The following is a 26,054-nucleotide window of genomic DNA, read 5'->3' as shown; positions in this document are numbered from 1 at the left end:
CCTTGATGGATGGCAGGGGGTTGGCCCTGCCGTCTCACCAGGGGATGCAAGGGGGCTCTCTGCTCTGGTGCACCTCCCCCCACTTCCTCCCCCCCTTCCTTCCACTGACCTCAGTTTTTGCATAGGTGTCCTTCTCATAACTCCTCCTCATAAGTCCCAACCTCCTCTCTGGTTGTTCTTGAATACATTATCACAGAGGTGCAGCCGCCGTTGCTAATTGGCTCAGCCTTGGCCAGAGATGGGTCCGACTTGGAGCCAGGGGAGCTTTGAGAAGTTTCTCACAGGGGTCATCGCTGTAGCCCCCTCCCCTGCTATGAAAAAGCCCGCCAGACAAACAGAGTACATGATTTAAGGTATTTCTGCATAAAATCACCAAGGAAATAATTAAAACAGGCAAATTAGGAGTGTGAAATGGAGTCTCCTCAGTGTCAAAAGAACATGGGATATAAGGAGGACTAGATGGGAAACAGATGTTAATGTGTGCATCATCACACCGAATCTAATTACCTAGCATTAACTGGAATGTGCTATAAATAATGCTAGAGTATTTGCAGGTCTCTGTAGAAGTAAATCTCTTATTGTGCAACTCAAACACACCTTTTTGATTTTAGATCTCTTTCAAAACAAAAAAATGAGGACTAATTAGATGCTGATTGCTGTAAACTAGCTATATATTGGTAGTTTCCAATGTTTCTCATTTACAAATATGTTGCTACATGCTTAACTATGTGCTGATTGTCACCATTTTATAGTTATTTTAAAAACACTGTGCATGACATAGCTTGCTCTGACTGCAGGAACACATTAAGGGGGTTTTCTTAGTGGCTTATGGATCAGATGGTCCCAGTGCTATAGAAGGCAGTGAACCAAACCATGGGGCCTGGCTGTGTCTTCTGAAATAATTGTTAGGATAGACTCTCTCCTTATAGTTGTCAGTGTAAGAATAGGCTGGCCAAAAACTGTAGTTTTCATCTTAACAGAACAATTAGGACCTGAACCCATGGTGACCTCCAATTAAGATTACTTGCTAAATTTCTGTGACTGTTCCGTTAATAAACCATGGATACCTGTTCAGTTGAGCATGGCAGTGCTGGAAGCAGCAGTGTTGGGTATCTTTCAAAATTTGGTTTTAAGTTACCCAGAAATTACTATCTGGTAACAGTGTTATTTAGATGCTTTGTAAAAAGCATTAGTTAAATTGGGTAAACTGAGACAAGATACAGTGGATGTCCAAGATCAGAAATGAGAAAATATGTTTTTGAATGAATTTATTTTGCATACTTTGAATTTCAGAAGAAATTTCAGTAACTTGCATGTATACTATATAATAATAAGATGAGAAAGACACATCTATGACTGCCTTGTTTTTCTTTGGAATTGAAAAATACTGTGAAAACAGTACACCCTTAGAAGCATAATTGTTCCCTGGGCATGACATTGTTCACATAACATTGAGTGGCAACCTTGAGCATGAAGTCCCCCACTAATTAGTCTTTACCTTCCCTATAGAGGAAAACTTGCTTTCAAGAGAATATAAAATGCTTCTTTGAAATTTTCAATCAGTATTGGATCTTAAGTGAAGCTCACTTTCCAAAAAATATGTAAATTTATGCATTTAATTTTTCCTTTAGCAGTACCAATTATAAAAATGTCAACATTTTAACTCAATATTCAATGTTAGTTAAATAGATGTTATTGCTTCTAATGATGGCCCAAGCTTTAGGCAAAAGCATAATCAATTACCTTTCAGAGATTACCCAGCTTCACAGCTAGCATCTCTGACATGTTATTGCAATGCAGTGTGGTCTTTACAATAATATTTTCCTTTATTTTCCATTAGCAAGGCTTGAAGATAGTTCACCATGCTGATAAGACACTTGCCAGTTTCTGCAAATGGCAGAAGAGTGTCAATCCCAAGAGTGACATCAACCCTACACACCATGACGTGGCCGTCCTTCTAACCAGGTACGACAGCAGTTCAGTGGCTGTGACTGACTATTGTTCAGTTCTGTTTTTTTGGTGATGGTAATTTTTTGTAGGCTTATGCTATCATTTAGTTCATCCTGCATATAACCAGTAAAATGGTCTGATGAAGACATGCTGTTTCTGAAAGTGTTAATGCAGAAATAACCTAGTGTGAATGTGTGTGACACTCATACAGGCAGAGAATATGAGCTATGTGATAAAAACATGTGGTTAAAGTTAGACGTACTGTACCTTTTAAAGGAATAGTTTTTCACTTGTTTTCAAAGTACATATAACACTTCATGTATGCATGTGGGTGTTTTATTATAGTTGCATCTTAGTCAGGAAATTGAGATCTGTATGTCCCAAGAGATTAGTAATTTGCAGAGCTCAGGTAATTTTCCACACTTGTTCCTACCTCATTTTGTGCTCAGTCACTTCTCTATTCTTCTTTGAGGCAGTATACCAAATCAATGTAGCATGTAGATGAACAACTCTGTAACGACAAATCCTAAGTAATACACAGGTGCAACTGAGAATGCAGGAGTGTTTTGCGAACACAGTACCATTTATTTGTAAGCTTTAAAGTGTATGATTTTAAATATTATCTCTGTATTTAAGGAGACACAAATATTTTTTTATGTGTGAACAGGGGAGGCACAGAAAACTTAAAGGTGATGTCTGAAGTTACATAGGGAGTTTGTGGCAGGGCATGAAACAGAACTTCTACAGGTCCCTAAAAAAGGATCCAATCTGCACAGAAGTGAGAGAAGACATTGGTTCTAAAAAAAAAAGGTCCTAAGCTAAAGTCTATCAGGCAAAGAAAAACCCCAACACCAAAAAAACCCCTCAAGTGGTACAGTAAAGAAGAGAGTCCACAAATCTTAAGAATGAGAAAAAGAAGTCTCAAAATGATGTGTGGTTTACTTCTCCAAATAAACAGGCTTCAAACAGTTCACTTGAATGAAGCTGAGTTATGGTGAGTTTAATAAACCGTACCTCAAAACACTGTCAGAGGTGAAGATTTTAAAACTTTTTCTTACGCAGGTTGACAATAAATGTATGTATTTAGGCACTATAGCAATTTAAATATTGGCTACAAATTATAGTAGTATAATATGATAGTACCAGGACAAGTGCATGTTGTTGTTGCATATATGCTTGTAAAAGTGTTAATACTATGCTTTACTTAAAATGCAAATTAGTGCTGATACATTATAGGATGGAGACTTACGACCCAATGTAAGAGAGACTCTACAGTTGGTTTTAAACTCCTTTAATGGCATGCCTCTCTTCTGATCCTAGAAAGGACATTTGTGCTGGCATGAATCGTCCTTGTGAAACCTTAGGTTTGTCTCATCTGTCAGGCATGTGTCAACCTCACAGAAGCTGTAACATCAATGAAGATTCTGGCCTTCCATTGGCTTTTACTATTGCTCATGAACTTGGACACAGGTATAGTTGAAAGTGAATGGGGACCTAGCTGAGTTTGATTTATTGTTTGTATATAATACTCAAATTGCCAGACAGGAACAAAACAAGGAGTGAGTTAATGTCTCTATTGCTAAAATCAGAACTGTGTTTGTTTTTTCTAAGCAAAGGAATAAGAAAAAGATTCTTAAGCCTTTGACTTTTGTTTATAACTATTCAGTCTGCCCCTTTTAACAGAGTCTACTAGGGCATTGTATCAGTATGAAATAATTAAGCTACAAAGAAGCGTCACTTAATTGTGCTAATTTTTCCAAACATATACTTGAATTACTATGGAATTGCTATTACTTTAATCTTCAAATCATTTACATAAAACATACCTCTTTCATTATATCATTGTATTTCGATATTGCAGATTATCTAGAAACCATTTTTAATTCAAGCAGTTAAACTTCATAGAAATATCAGATCTTTGTTCTCCTTTCTGATGAACAAATAAAGTCACTTTTGGGCATTTCTTAATAACTGGTATCTTCTGTATATTAATGTTGCTATTGTGGATACACTGAGGTAAAGTCAACTAAAGTTCCTGGGCATTTAGTTTTGGACACACCTAAACTTTTTTTGTGATTGGGTATGTTTGCTTGAAACTAGATTGTTCAGTATTTCCAATTTCCATGGGTGTTTTGGCTGGTTAGTTGATTTGTTAAACTCATCTGAAAAAATTCTGATTTTTTTAATCTGTTTTGACACTGAGCTGTTTTCCCCAGGGTAGAGGCCTATCTCATGGATACTCCAGTTTGGCTATAATGCCTGCACTTTCCATCTGGACCATATTGCTTGGCTAGGTGATGTTCACTGCTGTGTCTACAATCACATTACTTTCATTATGCACCCAACCACCAGTCAGGATGAAGTCTGTATTTCCTGATGGGATATAATAATAATAATCTGATACAAAGATTGCTCAAGTATTGATACTGTCACCCATTAATTGGCCTTTATTCAACCCTTCAATTGCCAGAAAGGAAATAGTATAAGTAAATAATGCTGAAATCATTACAATTGGATCTGGGTGCTTTGGGTTTAGTTACTTGGTTCCCACAAGCTCTTGCTGACAGGGAGCTTTTTTCATTAACGCTAGTTATTAGAATACACTTCTTCCTCATAGAGCTGTGTGTGACCTGCTCCTGGTCTAGCCTGGGTGGCTGGTAACTCACTGTCCTCTGGATGCTGTGAGACAGAGTACTGCTATACCTGCCTTTGCAGGAGTGATGCAGGGCCTTGCCTGTAAGAATTGTCTCCACAAAGAAAATTGAATGCTACACAGTTTATTATTAACATGAAGGCATCCTTCCCTCAAGCCAGCTTAGAGTATGTATGTTAAAAAGTTCAAATATGGAAAATAAAAGTCTGTAAGACCAGGTTAACAAAAAATGAGAAGAAAGCCATGCACCCATTCCTTAGACGGATGCCAAAAGTCAACTCTTCCCCATATTGTCCCTCTAGATGTATGTCGTCTCCGGTGTCAACAGACCTTGTTCATGGAAAAGAGCCTGTCAATAAGGGGACACACTTGCTTTTATAGCTCAGACCCATTACTGAAGTTGATTCAGGCTGAATCATGCCCTGCTTTTGAAACATTTCAGTCCTGGTACAGTTCCCTTTTCCAGAAACAAAGTATTAAGTGGTTTGAACTCATTTTGTCTGATCTGTGACTGAATCATGACCTGAGTCAGTTTTCACTGCTTTTTCATACAAGGGCTTACACACATTCAGATGTTAAGAGTGTAGGTATCAACATCTTCATATATCAATATCTTTGTATATTATTATTTCAGATAATCTCCTTCACTATGAGAGGATGTGGATGCATGTATGTTTAATCACCTGAATCCCACCCAAAGTTTTTAATGTTTATGACTTTTACAAGTTGTTGAATATAAAAATCCCTTAATAAGTCAGAGAAGATGTAGAGAACCATGTTGGGAATACCTGCCATGGAAGTCTGTTTGTAAGGCACAGTTTGAGAAAGCTGAATAGGAAGAAGGACTGGAGGCTGGATGATAATTCACTGAACGTTCAGTAATTTGGAAAACAGTGTCTGTCTCAAAAGAGATTTGAAAAGAAACAAGCAGTAGAGATGTGATTCTAAGACAGTGTAAGACAGACTGTAACAAAGCCTGATCTTAGTTAAAGTGGTACAAGTTTGAAATAACTGGAATCTGAGAGCTAGCAAGCTCTTAGCTTTAGCAGCTTTAACATAACTGAGGTTTAAACTGTGATTCCTGGCCCAATTGTGCAATAGTTTTGACCCCTGAATATAGTCTCTGGCAGTTTGTTCTTTATTTTGTGCTGGACAGTATTTCTGTACATAACAGAAATGTTTGAAAGCCTGTTGCAGTGTAGATTTTTTTTGTAAGCTATGGGTCAGATCTGCTATATGCTTTTTTTCACAAAAAGGGGGAAGGAGCAACCTTAGTGTCTTTTTAAGCACGGTGTGGAACCATAGATACATGTTGTGGTACAGCCAATCAGCTGGAATTATTACATGTTGTTTTTTATCTCCAGTTTTGGTATCCAGCATGATGGAAAAGAGAATGACTGTGAGCCTGTTGGAAAGCGCCCATATATTATGTCTCGACAGTTGCAGTATGATCCTACTCCACTCACCTGGTCGCAGTGCAGCAAGGAATACATCACACGTTTCCTAGAGTGAGTGATCAGGTTGTAGCATTTCCCTGAAATTAGTACAAACGTGTATGAGATGTTTATGTGGAGTTTAAAGTAAATCCTGTATTGCTACATTACTGGATGTAGGTTTTTGTAGTGTGCTTGAGTTAATTCCCACAGAGGGCATACCCAAAGCTTATTGCTCACTTAGTATTTTGGAAAAGCTCTGCTATATTCTTGCTTTGTGGCAGTGAACTCATGTCTTGTCATATCAGCTCAGGTTTGGTGCAACCTGCAGCTTTTTGCAGTTATCAGGAAGAAAGAAGCCTTTCCTTCAAGGACTCTGATGGAACATCATAAACCTTGCCTTTGGCCACAGTGACTTGTGCTTGACTTCAATGACTTGTTCAAATTTGTTATGTTCATTTTAAGAGCAGCAACATGGTATAACTTTAAGCAGAGGCTGTGGTGTGCTCTGAAGCGACTTTGCAAACAATAACAACCTTCCACTTTGAAAAGCTATATTTTGCCTTTGTAACCCTCCCTAAGTAGATGGAGTACTATTTGTTAGCAGCACTAAGATAAGCACTTAAGCTTATCTTAGCTGGAATCTGGAAGTACTGTTTCCAAAGGGTATCTGTATAGAAATGTCAAAAAAGTGTGGTCATGGGTTTTTTTTTTTAATATGCAGTTTTTGTGTTTTAGCCGCGGGTGGGGATTCTGTCTGGATGATATCCCCCAAAAAGAAGTTCTAAAATCCCCAATCATTGCTCCTGGAGTGATTTATGATGTGCATCACCAGTGCCAGCTTCAGTATGGTTCCAATGCTACTTTCTGTGAAGATGTGGATGTAAGTGCTGTATTTTTTTTTTCATTCTCCTAATAAGAATTTAAGCTTCTTGAGCAGTGTGGAAGTGCAATCAGTGAACCTCAGCTGCTGACTACAAATGCAGCATGTTCAGAGTCTCATAAGCTAGATGTGCAGTGCAGGCACTGCCTAACGCTGTTTTAATTCCATTCTGCAGTTGTTGCACTGTTTGCCTTGTATTTTGCAAGACCTTTACTGGTCTGGCCAGGTATCTGTTGTTCTGCTGTCCTTCAGCACTGAAGTCATTTTTGTTTTAAACCTCTAATACTGATCTTAGGTAAATTATCAATGCAGCCTAAATCCCGTTTAAAAAATCAAGATGTTTAAAGGTTATAGCATTCAAATGACCACATCATTCTGGGAACCAATCTTCAGTTCCAGGAACAGTTCTCTGAAGAAATCAGTGTCGTGCTCTCCTCCAGTATGTCCTTATTTTTCACACTCTTGATGGTCTAATTAACTAAAGGAAATCTCAGTCCATGTACCTTGAGGAATCTTTATTTTCATAGAATCAAAGAGTCATAGAATGGTTTGGGTTGGAAGGGACCTCAAAGACCATCTAGTTCTAGCCCCCTGCCATGGGCAGGGACACCTTCCACTAGACCAGGTTGCTCAAAGCCCCGTCCAACCTGGCCTTGAACACTGCCAGGGACTGGGCAGCCACAGCTTCTCTGGGCAACCTGTTCCAGTGTCTCACCACCCTCACAGTGAAGAATTTTTTCCTTACATCTAATTAAATCTACCCTCTTTCAGTTTAAAACCATTGTCCCTCATCCTATTGCTATACTCCCTTATGAACGAGTCCCTCCCTCATAGGCTACAACAATGTCTCCCCAGAGCCTTCTCTTCTCCAGGCTGAACAACCCCAACTCTCTCAGCCTGTCCTCACAGGGGTGGTGCTCCAGCTCCCTGATCATCTTTGTGGCCTCTGCCGGACCTGCTCAAGCAGGTCCATGTCTTTCTTATGCTGGTGGCCCCAGAGCTGGACACAGCACTGCAGGTGGGGTCTCAGGAGAGCAGAGCAGAGGAGGAGAATCCCCTCCCTCGAACTGCTGGCCACACTTCTCTTGATGCAGCCCAGGATACAGTTGACTTTCTGGCCTGTGAGCACACATGGCTGGCTCAGTTAGTTTTCCATCGACCAATACTCCCAAGTCCTTCTCTGCAGGGCTGCTCTCAGTCTCTTCATCCCTCAGCCTGTATTGATTCTGGGGATTGCCCTGACCTATGTGCAAGACCTTGCACTTGGCCTTGCTGAATTTCATGAGGTTCACACAGGCCCACCTCTCAGGCCTGTCCAGGTCCCTCTGGATGGCACATCCCCTTCCTCCAGCATGTTGACCGCACCCCACAGCTTGGTGTTGTTGGCAAACTTGCTGAGGGTGCACTCGATCCACTGTCCCATGTTGCTGATCAAGATGTGAAACAGGGCCAGTCCCAACACTGACCCCTGAGGAATGCCACTTGTCACTGCTCTCTACTTGGACATTGAGCCATTGACCACCACTCTTTCAGCCAGTTCCTTATCCACCGAGTGGTCCCTCAGTCAAATCCATGTCTCTCCAATTTAGAGACAAGGATGTCGTGTGGGACAGTGTCAGATGCTTTGCACAAATCCAGGTAGATGATGTCAGTTGCTCTTTTGCTCTTCCCATCAAACATGAGATTTTGATGTGGAAATATGTAATTTATAAAGTTCCCTGGGGTTTGTTTCCCAGCACAGCAAAACATTTGTTTTGTGGAGATGCAAAGGAGCAGTATAGTCACAGCAGCACAACTCACTACAAAAGCTAGAAGCCATGGCAGTGTAACAGGTTATATTAGCTAAGGTGCAGTGGTATGGTGTTTTAACTGTACCTTGCATGTTCAGAGGTATTTGGCTCCATGCAGCTACTTTCTACATAGAACAGTTCAGAAACAGTTGTTTCAAGTGCTAATCTAGCAAAGTGATCACTAATTTTTGCTGTGTTTTGAGCAGCAATATGCAGAAAACTTTGCAGACAGCATCCAGCTTGCTCCCCCTGTTAAACAGGACTCTGGCAGAAGTGGCATTATGGCTATCAGCAGTGCTGGAGTGTTTTTTAGGGAAGGTGTTGTGCACAGCTGTGGATTGGGGACTGCTGATGTTGACTGTTTATTCCATTCAGATAATTATGTGTATCTTCATCTACACTTGAGTTAGAGAGATTATTTCTGATGAATCTTCTCAGCCTTAATAGATAACAGGATTACCAATGCTGAACTGCAACTGCTGAATCTGAAGCAGGTATTGAAAGATTGCATTCATTACCTGCTGTTCCAGTTTCCTCAGTTACTGTAATTTGTCTGTTGGTACAGATAGAAAATTAAAGTGTAACTTTGCAGTATTGGTTCATTCTATCTGTCCTGGGATTTGAATCCAGTAGGCCTTTACATTCAACATCTCCTGATTAACTAATTTTACAGCTAGACATACATCAGAAAATTAATTGGTATCATCTCATTTTGGCTTTTACTGGAAGGCCTATGTTTTGCAGGTAGCTGCACTGGCAAAGAAAGCAATTGTGAATAGTACAGTCTGCCTGGCATGCTGAATGATTGCTATAGTCATTTTGTGTAAGAGGTGTGACTGTTCTTTGCCTTTCCCCTGTTTCCTTAAGAGTGTCTCACTGACCAGGCTACATTTGTTCTGTAACTTTTAAAGTCTGACTGAATTCAATCCACGGAGTCTTTCTGAGAGAAGAATCTGCATTTAGCTGAAGATGCCAAGGCTTTAGTGATTACACTTAGCAAAGACTGAGGTTTAGAATTCAGGTAGTGGTTCCCACAAACCATTTAGGTAGTAAGTCCTCTAAGCATCTTGTGAAGTACATAAATATTGTCCCTCTAATAAGGAAAAGAAAAACAAAATACAACTTAGGGGGAGGAATTTTCCAAGTGGTAGATAGATCCATAGCTTCCTATGGGACAGGCCATTGGAGCTCAAAAACCTTATCTTATTGCCCTCTCTTTATCTCCAAAACTTCCATTGACTTCAGTGAAACTGGGTTTTTTTGGACTTCACTTTGAGACACAGACCCTGATCTCATAGACTGGGTGGAAAGTGTATACTGTATTGCTGATGATAAAAATCACTTGCCTTGCCTTGCAGCGTGTCCATGGGAGAGTCATGAATTTCTGGCTGTTATCTGCAAAAGCATACAGTAAACAGTGCTTTTTCTTGTACTGTTTTTATTCCAGTATTCTGAAAGATGGAAAAAAGCTCTGGTACATGGAGATCAATATGGAAAGATTCTCGCAAAGCTAAAGAATTTCCTTTGTAAACTCTTGACTTTGAAATCTATGAATGCATCTTACAAAAATGTAACTGTCAGTGGAAAGTCGTGTTTGATTTCTGTGCCTTTCTCTATTTGAAGCGCAGTGCAGGAGAGCACTTTATACACTAAAAAGCACAAAACATATTCTATATACCAGAGTTAAAATATAAGAATTAATTTAATAATGAAAGAAAATTTATCAGCCAGAACATGTGGGTAGCTCTGTCTTAAGAACCTGACAACGGTGGCTTCACAAGGAGTTGCTAAGTATTGCTGCTCTCGAACTACAAACAGGGAACTGCAAACCAAACTTTGACTTGTATACTTTGCCTGAAAGCAGCTAAATGAGCCAAGGTGCAATGCCCCAGTCATTGTATTCCAACTGGAGATTTGGAGTGCTTTGAGATGTTTTGTACTATCAGCTTTCTTTCCAGTGTTCTAGATAAAAACCAAGGTGAACACACAATGTATGAAGTAAATAAAAGGCAACTCTCTCAAAACAGACTGTGCCCAAGCTTAGCTATTTTATATAGAAGCAGGTCAGAAACTAGCAGCCAAGTTTTACATTTTATACTTGGCCAAATGTTGCTGCTAGCTCTTTGGGGCTGGAGTTTTGTAAGTACCCTGTTTCTGTGTTGACTCCCAAACCTGGTATGTTGCTTGCTCTGAGAATCCTGGTGGGATCCTTCTTACCAGGTCCTTTCTCTGATGACATTCACAGCTGTCCCTGCTTCACAGGTGAGTGCTGCCAGCTCTGCTCCCTCTCCCAGTGCCGAATGCTGCAGTTCAAACACCTTCAGCCAAGACCTGGTCCAGAGCCCCTGGGTTTTTGCTTCTGCTGTTCCAGTTGGGAGTGCAGTCTTTCTGACACCCCCAGCTTGGAAGTGGTCTTCCACACAAAGCCCTGCTCATACAGGAATTCCCAAGCATGCAGGGCTTTTGTGTTTCAACCAAAGGAGAAGCTGGTGTGCATGTGAACTGAGGGTTGGGAATAGCCCTTGATGTTTGTCCTCACTCTTTAGAGAATAGTTCTGATGGAGTGAAGAAGACTTGTTATAAGGTAGCTGTAAAGTTTCTTGCACTGCCAGCTTTGTTGATTCTCAAGAGTTTGTGTCCTTTCTGTGGAGTTGACCACTACACATGGAGCAGCAGCTGTTAAAAGGTGTGCTTTACTGGCAATGTCCTGCATTAAACTGGTACCAGTTTCTGAGTAACTTATGCAAGCATTCACTAAGCAGTTCCCTTACTATGCCCAGTGCACTAGGCTTTTTTCTCTCCCAGCTAGCCTGGGCTGCTTTTAGATCATTCCCTTGCTGTCTGCCTGGCTCATGTTTTAAGAGGCCTATTTTTTGATCTCTTTTTCCTCATCCAGTTTTGGCACCTCCATGAATATTAACCTAGCTGTTGTGCTTGGAGACATGATGGTGTTTTTACTTACCTGGCTGGCTTCTCTGACCTTCTTTGATTTCACTGTATGTTTTCAGGCAGACAGCAATGCAAAATTGAACATTGTATTCATTAGTACTCATCAAATGAAAATAATACAAACTCTGTTCACCTTCGCTATAAACAGTAGTGCCCAAACTTCGTAAAGCCATTTCTTCTGTGTGTAGCTGAGAGCCCACGACGAGAATATTGGAACTCACTCAGATAATTCACTTGACAAATACAAAATGGTGAATCTATCAAATAGCCCCACCTTGTACAGTAATGAGGAGTACCTAATTTGGACCCTTGGTGTGTCCTAACTTGTGGAAAACCCTGAACAACTGTCTCTGAAATTACAGCCCTTATAAGGCTTTGTAAATAGATGTACAAAACTGTGGGACACTTTTGAAAATCTTGACCATAGGAGTTCAGCTCTGCTTCAGACTGCTGCAGTTTTCTTTCTTTTCCAGAACCTTTGCCAAACACTCTGGTGCTCGGTGAAAGGCTCCTGCCGTTCCAAACTGGATGCAGCTGCGGATGGAACTCGATGTGGAGAAAACAAGGTGACTGTGAGCCGTGCTGCCTGCAAGCTGCACTACCTGCAGAAGGGCAGCAGAGGAGCCATGAGTAGCTCTGCCATTGTTCAATGTGAAAGAGGGGCATCCTGTGACATCTCCATTTACACGTCTACCTAAATTTTCAATCTTCTGAGACTGAAATAACAAATGATTCACAGTAACATTTTCCTGCTATAATGATCTTAAGCTGTTTGTCCTTTCTCTTCTCTCTTCAGTGGTGCTTCTCTGGTGAGTGCATTATGGTAGGCAAGACTCCTGAAGCAATCCATGGCGGATGGGGCATTTGGTCGTCCTGGTCCCATTGCACAAGGACATGTGGGGCAGGAGTTCAGAGCGCAGAGAGACCATGTGATAACCCAGAGTAAGCTGAGTGCACAATCTTTTTTTACCTTTTATTCAAGATCTTTGAGGTACTTATGACATTGGAAACTCTTTTGTATGAGGCTGTTATCACGAGGTGCCACAGCAAGACAGACACTGAACACCTTTTCTTCCCAGTCAAGCATATGTTTGTGAAATTCAGTTGGCTCACCTTTTAGAATCATTGTCTTGTTCTTTAATCCTTACCCTCCATGGAGCTTGTTTCTACACAAAATGAAACAATCCTGTTCAAGTAATAGAAATGTTGCTTTAATACTACTGGCATGAATAAATAAATATCCTCAAATACCAGATAAGAACAATAACTAGCAGTCTGTTCCTGAGGGAAATCAAGGACTGACCTTTCATGTTTTGTTCTAGCCATCAGTTTTGTTTAAGCTTCAGACACATGAGTTCATAGGTACAGAAAATGAAAGGCAGAATTTTCTAATACATATCTGAGTTTATAAAGACCCTACGTCTCATTTTTCAGAAATCACTAAGAGGGTGCCTAACAGCAGAAATCACTTGGCTTTTCTGAAAGAAGTGTCAAACATTCTGGAAAATATGGTATTTTGGGGGAGTTCATTTAGTAAGGTAATTTGTTGTGAGTTCAGCTGAACAATGTACCCAGCACTTCTTTGAGATACAGGGTTTGTCTAGATCTCTGTGCTCCATACTGACATATTTGGGTACTTGAACATGTAAACGGTATTTCTACCCTGTCAAGGATTCAGATTCATCTTGTTATCACATTGGAACCTGAAAGATATTGCTCTTTTGAAACTATTTTTTACAAAGAATCTCAAGTCCCAGTTTCAATGTTCCTTTTCTAGACCACAGTTTGGAGGAGACTACTGCACTGGAGAAAGGAAACGTTATCGCATGTGTAATATTAGCCCTTGCCACAAAGGCTTGCCGACCTTTCGTCAGATGCAGTGCAGTGAATTTGATACAGTTCCCTACCAGAATGAATTCTACCACTGGGTTCCCGTTTATAACACAGGTACGAAGCTACAAATTTTTGAGTATCTTGTATAAAAAGTAAAATTTGCAGACCTATGAGAAATCTCTATGAGGGCAAGAAATCACTGAATTATGAGTCTTTTAATTAGAGAAAAGACTCTGGTGTGCCTCTGTATGCAGGTGTGCCTTTTATGTATACACAAAGGCAATGGTTCTCCACTATACGTAAATGTTTTTGCAAAACTTTAGTGATAATGACTGTGAGTGTATGTAGCCCAGTTCCTGGAAAGATACTGCACTAAGAAAAGCTATTGAAGTCACATCTACACTGATTGTTTGGAATAGACCTAAACCATCTTTTCCAGTGTCAACCGCAGACCAAGAAGTACAGTAGTGTAGCGTAGAGCTGCATGTTTGAGTCTGCAGGCATCACTGTACGCAATAAGCAGAGCTATTCTGCTGCACAACTGTGGCTTTACTACTTCCAAACTCAGATCTCCATGGTAAGTATACCTGCCACCACACAAGTAATACCTCAACAGGTTTAGTATCATACTGCCCTGTATTGTAGACAGAATCAATGCCTCTGCCTTATAACTTGCTTTGTAACAGCTAGTTACTAAATACAGGGGCAATAGATATTACCATGCACTTTGATTCTTGGTGTATGCATGTAAGGAGTAGATTATCCAGTAGAAGCTAGCTAAGTTTTATAATGAAAAAATAGTTAGGAAAGTGAAGCTTAAGAATCAACTTTCAATTTTGTTTGCCAGTAGTATTTTTCAGCATTTTAATTGCATTTTCACAGTTGTTAGCAGTTCTGAGTAGGTTTCCCAAATTTCAACTACTGTTTCAATCTCATCTAATAAATACACCATTGAAGATGAATCTGGATTGGACAGACTTCCAGGAAAATTTCTCATGAAAGAAAATATGGTTGATAGAAAAAGACTTCTTCAGGACTCCCAGTAAAACAAACCATGGTAAATGGTAACAGCCTAAGCCTTAGTCCAAAGCCAAACTCATAAGCTGTTTTCTGCAGTCATCTGTCACTGAAATTGGGATTCCAATCCTCTCTGTTACTCACATGTACCACTGCAGAGTACAGCCTCAGTTCTGTTCATGTCCTCTCTAAGGGCAGTGGTACAGAACTGGTAGTTCTGCATGTGCATTTGTTGCAGAAGGTCTGCTTTTAAAGGTCATTAAGAATCATGAATCAAATGCTTCCTGCAGACTGGAAGGCAGGCCTACGGTGGGTACATGACATGCTTCAAATAGAGATAATTGGAGCTTTACAGACAAACCACTTATTCTTAAAATGCTGGGTTGTTGAGCCTGATATATTTCATCTGGAACATCCTGGGTTTCAGTGACCTTTTGCAAAAGCCTTCAAATACCAAGCGAATATTTTTTTCTATGGCTTAAAAAGCTTTTTGACTGTTTTCACCTGTTTTCTTGACAGCCTAGACTTAGATATCTCCCTCATGACCTGTGAGGTCCTTAATGTTTACAGCTTCAATCTTACATACCATTAACAGCATTTGAAGTGTTTTCTTACTCTAACTTACAAAAATTCTGGCTTCCTCAGCTAGGCAGGCTCTCCTGAGAATACTCATCTAGACAGGGAGTTGGCCAAATCCTGTGCTGATCCTCCATCATTGTTTGATTGAGGGTGGGTGGCTATCATGGGCACACTACTTCCAGTTTTATCCGGCCAGTGTTACCTTCAGCACTGAAGTAGAACCATAGAATCATAGAACTGTAGAATGGTTTGGGTTGGAAGGGATCTCAAAGATCATCTAGTTCCAACCCCCCTGCCATGGGCAGGGACACCTTCCACTAGACCAGGTTGCTCAAAGCCCCGTCCAACCTGGCCTTGAACACTGCCAGGGAGGGGGCAGCCACAGCTTCTCTGGGCAACCTGTTCCAGTGTCTCACCACCCTCACAGTGAAGAATTTTTTCCTTACATCTAATTAAATCTACCCTCTTTCAGTTTAAAACCATTGTCCCTCATCCTATCGCTATACTCCCTTATGAACGAGTCCCTCCCTCATAGGCTACAACAATGTCTCCCCAGAGCCTTCTCTTCTCCAGGCTGAACAACCCCAACTCTCTCAGCCTGTCCTCACAGGGGTGGTGCTCCAGCTCCCTGATCATCTTTGTGGCCTCTGCCGGACCTGCTCAAGCAGGTCCATGTCTTTCTTATGCTGGTGGCCCCAGAGCTGGACACAGCACTGCAGGTGGGGTCTCAGGAGAGCAGAGCAGAGGAGGAGAATCCCCTCCCTCGAACTGCTGGCCACACTTCTCTTGATGCAGCCCAGGATACAGTTGACTTTCTGGCCTGTGAGCACACATGGCTGGCTCAGTTAGTTTTCCATCGACCAATACTCCCAAGTCCTTCTCTGCAGGGCTGCTCTCAGTCTCTTCATCCCTCAGCCTGTATTGATTCTGGGGATTGCCCTGACCTATGTGCAAGACCTTGCACTTGGCCTTGCTGAACTTCATGAGGTTCACACAGGCCCACTTCTCCAGCCTGTCCAGGTCCGTCTGATGGCACATCCCTTCCCTCCACTGTGTTGACTGCACCCCACAGCTTGGTGTTGTTGGCAAACTTGCTGAGGGTGCACTCAATCCCACTGTCCATGTTGCTGATCAAGATGTAAAACAGGGCCAGTCCCAACACTGACCCCTGAGGAATGCCACTTGTCACTGCTCTCCTGGTGCTTAGATCTAAGGGGTTTCCTCACATCTCAGTTTTATGTTTTCTTTCATCTTCCATTGGTTGCTAAAGGTATCCTGGGCAAGATAGCTTCAAATAGATTCACAAAACAGTGCGCTTTCTGTGAGATGGAGCAGTTTGAACCTTTCTTGTGTTTGTCCTAAACAAACAAAGACTTTAAACAAAAGCAAAACAAAAGCCTCTTCTAAATCTCACACAAAAAAGAGCTGATGTTTCAGATCTCTGGAGAGTTAATCACCATGTCCACCACATATATACCAACCTTTGTCAGTTTACACCAGCTTCCCTTACTTTTCCCCTTAACTGGTGTAATCCAGTTTCAAAAACTTTTCACAGCACTCTGTTACTACTTTAGCTTGCTGCCAAGAAGGCTTTGATTTGTGTTTTATTATCAGACATTTTGAATCCTCGTGTGCTGTCCATGGGATATTCAGGGAAAAGAAGGTATCATGAAGCTTTCCCCAACCCTCAGTGCATGTAACAGTTTTTGTGTGGAAGTGTCTAGTTGAGGAGATGAAACCCTGAGCTAGCCATTTTGTGACATTTTAGACTTCTTTAGTTCCTTCATCCTGCTGGAAAAACAGTAAGTGATCTAGATGGTAACAATTCCCTCTCCTGGCTTTAATTTCATAGCTTACATAAGTTCTAATGAATGTCACATAATTAAACACTGTCATTGTGTCCTTTTCTCTTGTGTAAATTGTACCTTCACAGGAGGACAAAGACTCTTTTTTGAATAGCTTATGATTTAATAAAAGGTGAGATGCAACAAGCAGCTTTAACAAGTAACATAGCAGAAAAGCAGTGAATTACATCTCGCTGTTACCTGGACTAACTATGTTTAATATTTCAACTGAGATTTTTCCCTTCTGTTTTAAATGAGTTTGGGCCTGTTGGGGAACTTGCATAGTCCTATAGTGGATTTGCCCTGGAGCACAGAAACCCATGTGCTCACACTGGAGCACCTGGGTATCCTGGGAGTCTCAACATGATGGGGACTTCAGGTTCAAGGGTGGCTAAAGCGTCCAGCAGCTCTGACCAGGATATTTTCTGAATTGTTCTCATGACCTAGGCCCCTACTTCAACACTTTAGTCAGACTTCGGTGCTAATCTACTTGTCTTGCCATCAGGCTGACCCCACATTTATTTACTGATTTCGTACCTTTTGACAAATTACATTTATCTGAATCTGATAGCTTCTCAGGGCTTAACTTCCATGTAGTAAGTATGAGTTCTACACTGAAGCATATAAATACCTGTATTTTCTCAATCAGTGCTAGGATCATCTCATGTACTGGCAGATAGGGGTTATGTTGCTAAAGTGTTTTAAATTCCATATTTCTTCCAAAATATGTCTGTCTATCAAGTAAGATTTGTACTGATACAGTCACAGGGACTGAGCTAACAGCATGAGATAATGTTTCTGCTGCCACTGCTTTAAAATTAAACTTTCCTTTGGAGTTCCAAGTTTGGTTAAAGTGCTAAAGTAGCTCCACCTCAGCTTTTTTCCCCTGTTTTGTCCATGTTTGGTCATTGTCTTTTCTAATTTTCTTTGATTTGGATTTCCTCATCCAGTTTTGAGTTCTTGCAGAGTTGAGTGTTTGAAGAGGCCCACCTCTTTCCTGCCTTGTAAAGTAGGAAAAAAATGAAGCCTTATCTTCTGCTGGCAGACACATTAATCACATCCTTCTCAGTCAGGTTAAGCTGGATCCTTCCTGCATGTGAACTCGTGGGAGTAAGCTGCAAGGGCAAGAAATTTAAATTGGGAAGGGAATATGTTCCTTTCTAGTTATCTTCATGTTGTTCTGTTTACACTTGGTGAATCTGAACTCTGTTATAATATACACAGGGGAAAAAAATTATATGCCTGAATTTTAGGATTTTTACTCAACTTTGCTGGCTTGCTTCCTCAGTCCCATTCTGATTCCAAATAAGTCACTGGGAGCTTATGGGAGCTCTGTGGCTTGGGTTTCCATTACATCTGGATTTCTTCTATGTATTCGAGGATTGATCTTGTCCCTATTGACAAGCCACATCAGTGTAATTTTGGTGCAGAATATGGGCACTATGGATAAAAAACAGGATGTAATTTTTCTAGGCTGCTGAGTGTTGGTGACACCTCAACTAAAATCTTATGTCCAGCTAGGAGTAATGCACTGCCAGAGGGATGCAGCCAAACTGGAGGAGGTTTACAGGAGAGCAACGTGGAAGTCAAATGATTTGGAAAACATAGTTTATGGGAAGGGTTGTGAAAAAAGTTTTGCTCTAGAAAAAGAAGATGGAGTGGGTTAAATGCCTAGTACTTGGAAGATAATTTCTCCTTAGTATATAGCATACATATCCCTGAGCTATTAGAGATAGAGGCTAGCAAGACTGCATGGCTCAGGTCTGGAAGAAGCTGTCAAGATCCACACAGATGTGTGCCCTTGTTAACTGACTTTGAAGAGCAGGACCCTGTGGTCTTATCAGCTCAGTTTGAATGTAGCTCTTCTGCTTTCAAACTGGGATTTGGCATCAAGTTTTCTGTCACTGTACTTCATACTGCAACTTCCCATCCTCTCGACTCAAGCAGTACAGGAATCCCCAGAGACAGCTGGATCCAGCAGTTCTTCATGTCCATGAAAGGTTGAACAAGCAGCCAAAACAGCACAAGGGAACTTTTAGGTTACACATTATGGAATCTTCTTGGCCATATGGGTAGTTAAACATTACAGCAGGTTACCTAGAGAGTTTGAGGAATGAGTATTATCATTGTTGATGTAAATACAGTCTAAGCAGGAGCATTGATCCTACTTTGATCCTACAGGGCTTTGATCCTACTTTGGTATGGAAGGATGGGTAAAACCGTGTAGGCTTTACCAAGGCAGAAGTCAGCTCTGTTCAAAGGAACTCAGTGTGCTTTTTATGAACAAAGATTGTGTGAGAGCATGCTCATTACTAAGTGTTCACAGACTGGGTCTAGTATTCCATGCATATGCTGGATTGCAAGAATTTCTGTATATTTTGGCCTAAAAGTTACTAAGATTACATCGTTTTTGTTAAAGTCTCATCATGAACTAATGCTGAAGTAACTGAACCTAACCCAGCTGCTTTAGTGAATTCCTTCTGAGCAACCCTAATGTTCATATTGATCTGTTTAGATTTTCAGGACTGAAATCAGATTTAGAGAATCTAAATTCTATGCCTGTCTTTGCTTTCAAGTTCATCCATCATTTTGGGAAATGTATTTATTTTCCTTGTGTGTCAGTTCTCTATCTGAAAATAGGAGATAAAAGTACTTTCTACATCTGTATCTATTTTGTGTTTAAAATGTTAGACTTTTTGAGGACAGTGGCTGATTCTGGTATGGTTTATTTACAGTCCTAGAATAATGGAGCCCTGATCTTTTGCCAGGTCTCTGAGTTCAGCTGTAAAAAAATAGTAATGACAGATAAGTAAATAATTTTAGAAAATGAATGGCTAATACAGTGCTAGGAATATTTCCTCAGTGGTTCCCTAACCAGCCTTCTGTGCAGATGAAATATCAAAATAACTTGAAGAATGATGGCAGGAGTATAAATACTGGATAGGACTGAGTTGGGGGGAGGGAGCAATGTCCTCTCAGTTCCAGTGGGGCTCAGTATAAACCGATAGGAAGAAAAGCAATACAAAATTTGTGGGTACAGGTAGGATCTAATTTTAGATCAGTTACTACAATTAGAAAAACCAGGAAAGCTTTAACGCATAGAAAGCCCTTCTTTGAATCATGGACTTCTGCAAGTCTGAAAGTTTGCTTGTTACTTATTTTTACTTTTTACTTAGGCTTAATAAGGGAGTTATCTTTCACTACAAACTTTTTCTGAGTTATATACTTAGAGCATCAGTTATGACAGGAATATGTCAACAGTCAGCACTGCCTGCTTTTTCTTGCTCAGTGATTTCTGAAATGAAATTGGATATTGTCTTGCTTGTTGTGTCAACACACAGCTAGGGAGGAGGTATGGATATCAAACTGCTGCTCTATGTATTTCGTTACGAACAGTGTAAAAGCTGAAATGTCTTTATGCAAAATCTGTGTCCTTCAGGATCAATTCTGAGCAAGTAACAGACTAGCTGGAATTCTGGGATTCTCCTTTCTATAAGGGTATTATGCTTTGTGTTTAAAAAATTGAGAAGGTAAGCAAGGAAACGAAATTTAGAGGAATCAAATTAGCCCCATGGGCAGAAAAAAATTTCTGCAGATAGAAGTAAAATTACTTGTGTCGCTTATCATGACAGCTCTTATCAGAACAACCGATGGATGTTATGGCTGGCAGTTTTCACAGAGGGCCTGAGAGTTGATAAGGATTACAGACTTCATGTTCTTGCCTCACACTCTTTTGTAACTCCATTTCTGTTGATGTTCTTGCAAATGACTCACATCACGTTCACTAAGGACAGATTGTGCCTGTCAAATTCGGTGGCCTTCTACAACAGGGTTGCAGTGCTGATGGATAAGGGAAGAGCAACTGATGTCATTTACTGGAATTGTGCAAAGCATTTGACAGTGTCCCACATGACATCCTTGTCTTTAAATTGGAGAGACATGGATTTGACAGATGGACCACTCAGTGGATAAGGAATGGGCTGGATGGTCGCACTCGAAAGAGTTTCAGTTAACAGCTCGATGTCCGAGTGGAGAGCAGTGATGAGTGGTGTTCTTCAGGAGTCACTGTTGGGACTGGCCCTGTTTTACATCTTTGTTGGCAACGTGGACAGTGGGATCGAGTGCACCCTCAGCAAGTTTGCCAACAACACCAAGCTGTGTGGTGCGGTCGACACACTGGAGGGAAGGGATGTGCCATCCAGAGGGACCTGGACAGGTCAAGTGAGTCCAGCAGAGGCCACAAAGATGATCAGGGGGCTGGAGCACCAGCCCTGTGAGGACAGGCTGAGAGAGTTGGGGTTGTTCAGCCTGGAGAAGAGAAGGCTCTGGGGAGACCTTATAGTGGCCTTCCAGTACTTAAAGGGGCTACAGGAACGATGGAGAGGGACTCTTTATCAGGGAGTGTAGGGATAGGATGAGGGACAATGGTTTTAAACCGAAAGAGGGTAGATTTAATTAGATGTAAGGAAAAAATTCTTCACTGTGAGGGTGATGAGACACTGGCACAGGTTGCCCAGAGAAGCTGTGGCTGCCCCCTCCCTGGCAGTGTTCAAGGCCAGGTTGGACGGGGCTTTGAGCAACCTGGTCTAGTGGAAGGTGTCCCTGCCCATGCAGGGGGGTTGGAACTAGATGATCTTTAAGGTTCCTTCCAACCCAAACCATTCTGTGATTCTATGATATGATTCTATAAATTCCACCAGTTTTATAACCTTAGTCCATGTGTGTCCTCTGCCTCTAATCACTCTGTTGCCCTTTACAAGGACATCTTTGAGAAGCCACGAGCACAACATTGTTGTCAGTCTAAGATGCCATTTTAGCTCTACCGAGAAGAGGGAAAACACGAAACTCCTCATTAAGATTTTGGATTTCCTTTAGTATACCTTTTTTTTTATTTTTTGTATCCCAGTTCTGCAGAGATCCTGTTTACGTGAATGAGATTCATAGTTTTAAAGCTCAGGTTGTGTAGGATTCAGTCCTTGATCTGCAAGTACTTTGCGGGCAGGAGCTGCTGTCACTTTTGATCCCTGCCTGGTGTGTATATGTTGATGCTGTACAAGCCAGAGCAATGAGAGCAAATTTCCCCTTTCAAATTACTGAACCCTTTTGTAGGAAGTTATTTAGTTTCTTTGCATTACCAAATGTTTGAATTTCACTTGTTGATAGAAATTCCTCTAATTTTAAACACAGTTCTTTGTATGACACAAGCCAGGACAACAAAGGAGGAAGGGGAGGAAGAGGGAGAAAGAAATGTATTAGCCAGGGTGTAGAAGACGTATAGTTACCCTGCATTCCTCTGAGACCAAGGGAGAAGCTTTTGTCAGCTCTGTCAGGCACAGGATGAAACTGTCACTCAGCAGAGGCATCTGCAGCACACTGGGATATTGTATTAAAATGGCTTAATAATGGTGCCTTGAAGTCCTTGCTGACTGGCGGTTTTAAGGCCCACTGCTTTCCTCAGCAAAGCATTTCAGCTTGATGAGCATGAACAAATTGCTTTACCACCTGGCTAGACCGGGATCTTGGGATAGACCAAAACCAGAAGACAGCTCCTCTGTTACTGTCCCTCATTGATACGACAGTGGATGATTTTTTTTTTTTTGGTCAGATAGCTCTGGCTTTGCTGGAGGGTTTCCAGGAATTAATATAAGGGAAGGGATTATATCTGTCTTTGCTTTGACCCTGGTTTCAGTTCTAATTCATCTTCTGTGTACACAACTTACCAAATTTGTGTCCTTTGACTCTCCAAAGCCTAGTTTCAAAATTGCCATTCCCAAGGGCCAGTGTCTGTGAGGCAGGGCACTGTGTGTTTGGCTCTTCTTACCCCATGGATGGAATAGACTAAGGCTGGTCCATTGCAGAAAATCTTGTTTCAGAGACCCACTGATTGCTCTGGCCACAGCTTATCTCTTCACTGTTGCTTCTGTGCACACCTATCCAAGAGCAGCCTGGGTCTGTCTGACCCACCGATGTTATCCCCATTTCATAAGTTGCCAAGCAGGAAGAAGGTCCAGTATTTGAAATGATTTATTAAGTGCCCACAGATAGCTGAAAATAAGCAGTGATGTGACACTTTACTGACATGCAGAAGATCAGAAGCAAACATTTGACCGCTCTCTAAGAGAGGCTGGCAGCAGTGATAAGTAGTTATAAATTATCTCTGAAATCTTAGTCATCAGCTAATGGAAAATTGTTGCTTGTCAGTGTCCTTGGCAATCTCACCCCCAGGTTGCTCCTTTCCCCTCACTAATGACAGTTGGTTTTGCTGGTTTGCCATCCCTTTCTTCATCACAGCTGACAGCCTCATTACTGCTTGACTCAGCAAGCTGGCTGTTAATGTGCCAGCAATGGAGAACGTGGAGGTGAGAGGGCACCAGCCTCCAGCTGCTTCCTAGAAGTCCACAAGTGACATTTATCAGGCCTATGTCACTCTGTTAGCAGTACAACCCTGGCTCTGCTAACTGCTTCTAATTAGGCCATTTCTGTGAAATGCCAGGAAAAGTAAGTGGATGGTGCAGTAAAAACATACTGTCATTCCCTGTGCATTATACTTCAATGTCCTGCTGAAGTATTTTCGGAGAAAGTGTCTTTGTTTTCCTTTCAGCAAACCCCTGTGAGCTCCACTGTCGCCCAATAGATGGCCATTTTTCAGAGAAGATGCTTGATGCAGTTACTGATGGTACTCCTTGCTTTGAAGGAAGGCACAGCCGAGATATCTGTATTAATGGCATGTGTAAGGTATTGGGTATGTTTGCATGTTTCTTTCTCTACAATTTTATTTTATAAAATTATGGGAAAGTGTTTAACACTTTTTTTTTTGAGTATCAAGGCCAAGTACTCCATTTTATCACATATTTAATGATCATGCAAACAAGTTTATAGAAACAGCTTTTCCAAATAGACATGAGTTGTTTCCATCCTTTATAATGAATCTATTAGACTGAGTGGTAATTACTTTGGTACCTTTTAACTCCTCTCTTCTTCCATTATTTTAAAACATCAATTTAAGAAAATGTGTTTGTTTCTGATGAGATATTTTCACAAAGGATTTTAGCTTTAGGATTGTAATTGGGGTCACCACTCTTGTTTTTTTAATGAAAATGCAGTTTAACGTTACACATTAGGTAGCAGTTCTGAACTAACTTGTAATAGGGTGAGATGTTTGGACTTGAGGGCAGTAAAAATTATTTTAGTTTACAACAGTAAATTGAATAAAGCTGTACAATGAGATAACAGGCAAACACAGAGTATATGGTTCAATAATGTTTTGTTTATCGAAGAATAAGTATAAAGTTCTCTGCATATTCTGCATGTTGATAGTAGGTTTCCAGGATGTTGTGTGTGTTTGTGCCATTTGAAGATGTGTTCTGTAAATGCTGTAACGCCCACAGTCTTAGCATTGGTTTTAATGAATTTCTCATAAATAAAATGAGTACTTTACTTGTAGGGGATGTATTTACAAATTGGTTTATTTCTTCAAACTGGGGATTGGCATCCTGTACCCCCTTGAAGGTACAGGATAGCTTTTTTGCCTTTTTTTTTTTTTTTTTTGCATATTTGGAAACAAAAGCAGAACTTGGTGTCTTGTGGAAACTACATTAGTTTACTGTAGGGAGCTTGGGATTGTATGTCCTAAGTCATTAAATCATACAAAAATGTAACTAGAAGCCAACTGTTTCATCCCTTTACAGAATCATGTTCCTTTTTTGACATTTTTCACAGTCTTTTCTTAAAGACTTCTAGTGATGGAATCTCCAGATTTTTAATAGGTCTTTAGTATACCCTCTCTGAAGACTTCCTACTTTTAGTAGAATGCCAGTGCTTCAGAGAGCAGTAATAAAAGTTTTGTTTTAAGCTTTCCTTCCAGGACATGCATTTGGAAAAGGGAGTTACCAAGAACCTGCTCAAATTCACAGTGAAGAGATCCTGCTTGACTTTGCTAAGAGCCAGAATAGTCCTTTTAACTATGATGGTAGAAGATCTGACCTGGCCTTGAGCAGTTCAAGCTGGATAGGAACACATCTTTAGCATACTGAAATGTGTAGTAAATGTTATATACCATATCAGCGCTTTTGACCTTCACTTGGAAGAGGCCAAGGCTAAACTCAGAAGGCTGTCTTGGTGATGTTACACTTTAATTTTCTGATTTCCAGCCCAGAGAGACTGAGATTGTTATGGTTAATTTTAGTTTCCATATGCTTTCTGTATTGAACCTTGCCTGTGACAGTTTAAATTTATACCTCTTTTAGAACTAGCAAAACTTAATTCATCAGAAGTGATAGATCAGAGGTGAAAGGAAAGCTAGTTCTAATTGCAGTTTGTAGATACTAGATATACTTCAGCATTAATAGTGCTGGGGACTCAGGGTCTTTCTAAAAAAATTTCCTTCAAAGTATTGGTCCTATCATAAATACAGTTTTCTCAGCATTTCACATGTTGACTACTGCTTCACATCTTCTGACAAACAGGTTTAGTTGGAGTCAGAATCACAGAGTGAACAACATAATCATGCAGCTGCCACAAGTGAATCCAAATGATGAATAGGTAACCCAGATAGCTCACATCTCTGAAAGACAGTGTGCTTTTATCTGAAATAGGTACCTAGCATAACACTAGAAGCTTTTTCAAATATCTCTGTATAATTCACTAGTATTTTAGTCCAGCTAGTTAAACACTAACACATACATTACAGTCATGGTGAATAAATCTGGAAGTGAATTTAATATAATTAGTCTGGTACATCATTCTTGTACTCCTGTAGCAACATGTTGCTAAAGATGTGAAAAAGTTCACAAAATTAGTGGTGATGTCTGTTAAAGCCCTGTTCTGGCTTTCAGTACTATATCTTGCAAAAGCACATTTGTTCTGAGTACTAAAATAACTCTTCTTTTAGGTCTGAAATGGAGCAAAAAGTTAAAATGGTGAGATGTTGCACATTAGATCCACTGTCCATAGCACTCAGATGTGATTGGTGTGTAGAGCAGCTGTTTTTTAACAACCACGTTCAGACTTTTCCTGGTGGGTATGTCAAAACATATAGATAGATTCAATCAATAATTCAGTCTCCTAAATTCATCTGATTTCAGTCTGATTTTGCAGTTTGCCATGGTTTTGTTCAGAGCAATC

General features: G+C 40.7%; 1 protein-coding gene across 1 annotated transcript in view; it reads left to right on the top strand.

The window, feature by feature from the left end:
• ADAMTS12 (ADAM metallopeptidase with thrombospondin type 1 motif 12) overlaps positions 1 to 26,054 on the top strand; it is a 172,316-nt gene that overhangs the window by 95,140 nt on the left and 51,122 nt on the right. The window contains exons 6-13 of the mRNA XM_074812055.1: positions 1,841 to 1,965; positions 3,271 to 3,420; positions 5,968 to 6,111; positions 6,775 to 6,919; positions 12,132 to 12,224; positions 12,455 to 12,600; positions 13,436 to 13,605; positions 23,533 to 23,666. Of these exons, the coding sequence (XP_074668156.1) occupies positions 1,841 to 1,965; positions 3,271 to 3,420; positions 5,968 to 6,111; positions 6,775 to 6,919; positions 12,132 to 12,224; positions 12,455 to 12,600; positions 13,436 to 13,605; positions 23,533 to 23,666 (1,107 nt within the window). The remainder of the gene's footprint in view (positions 1 to 1,840; positions 1,966 to 3,270; positions 3,421 to 5,967; positions 6,112 to 6,774; positions 6,920 to 12,131; positions 12,225 to 12,454; positions 12,601 to 13,435; positions 13,606 to 23,532; positions 23,667 to 26,054) is intronic.

Source organism: Strix aluco, chromosome Z (genome assembly GCF_031877795.1).
Source record: "Strix aluco isolate bStrAlu1 chromosome Z, bStrAlu1.hap1, whole genome shotgun sequence".
NCBI classification, from domain to species: domain Eukaryota; kingdom Metazoa; phylum Chordata; class Aves; order Strigiformes; family Strigidae; genus Strix; species Strix aluco.
Note: the sequence above shows the minus strand (reverse complement) of the source record. Positions and strands in the feature narration are given on the sequence as shown.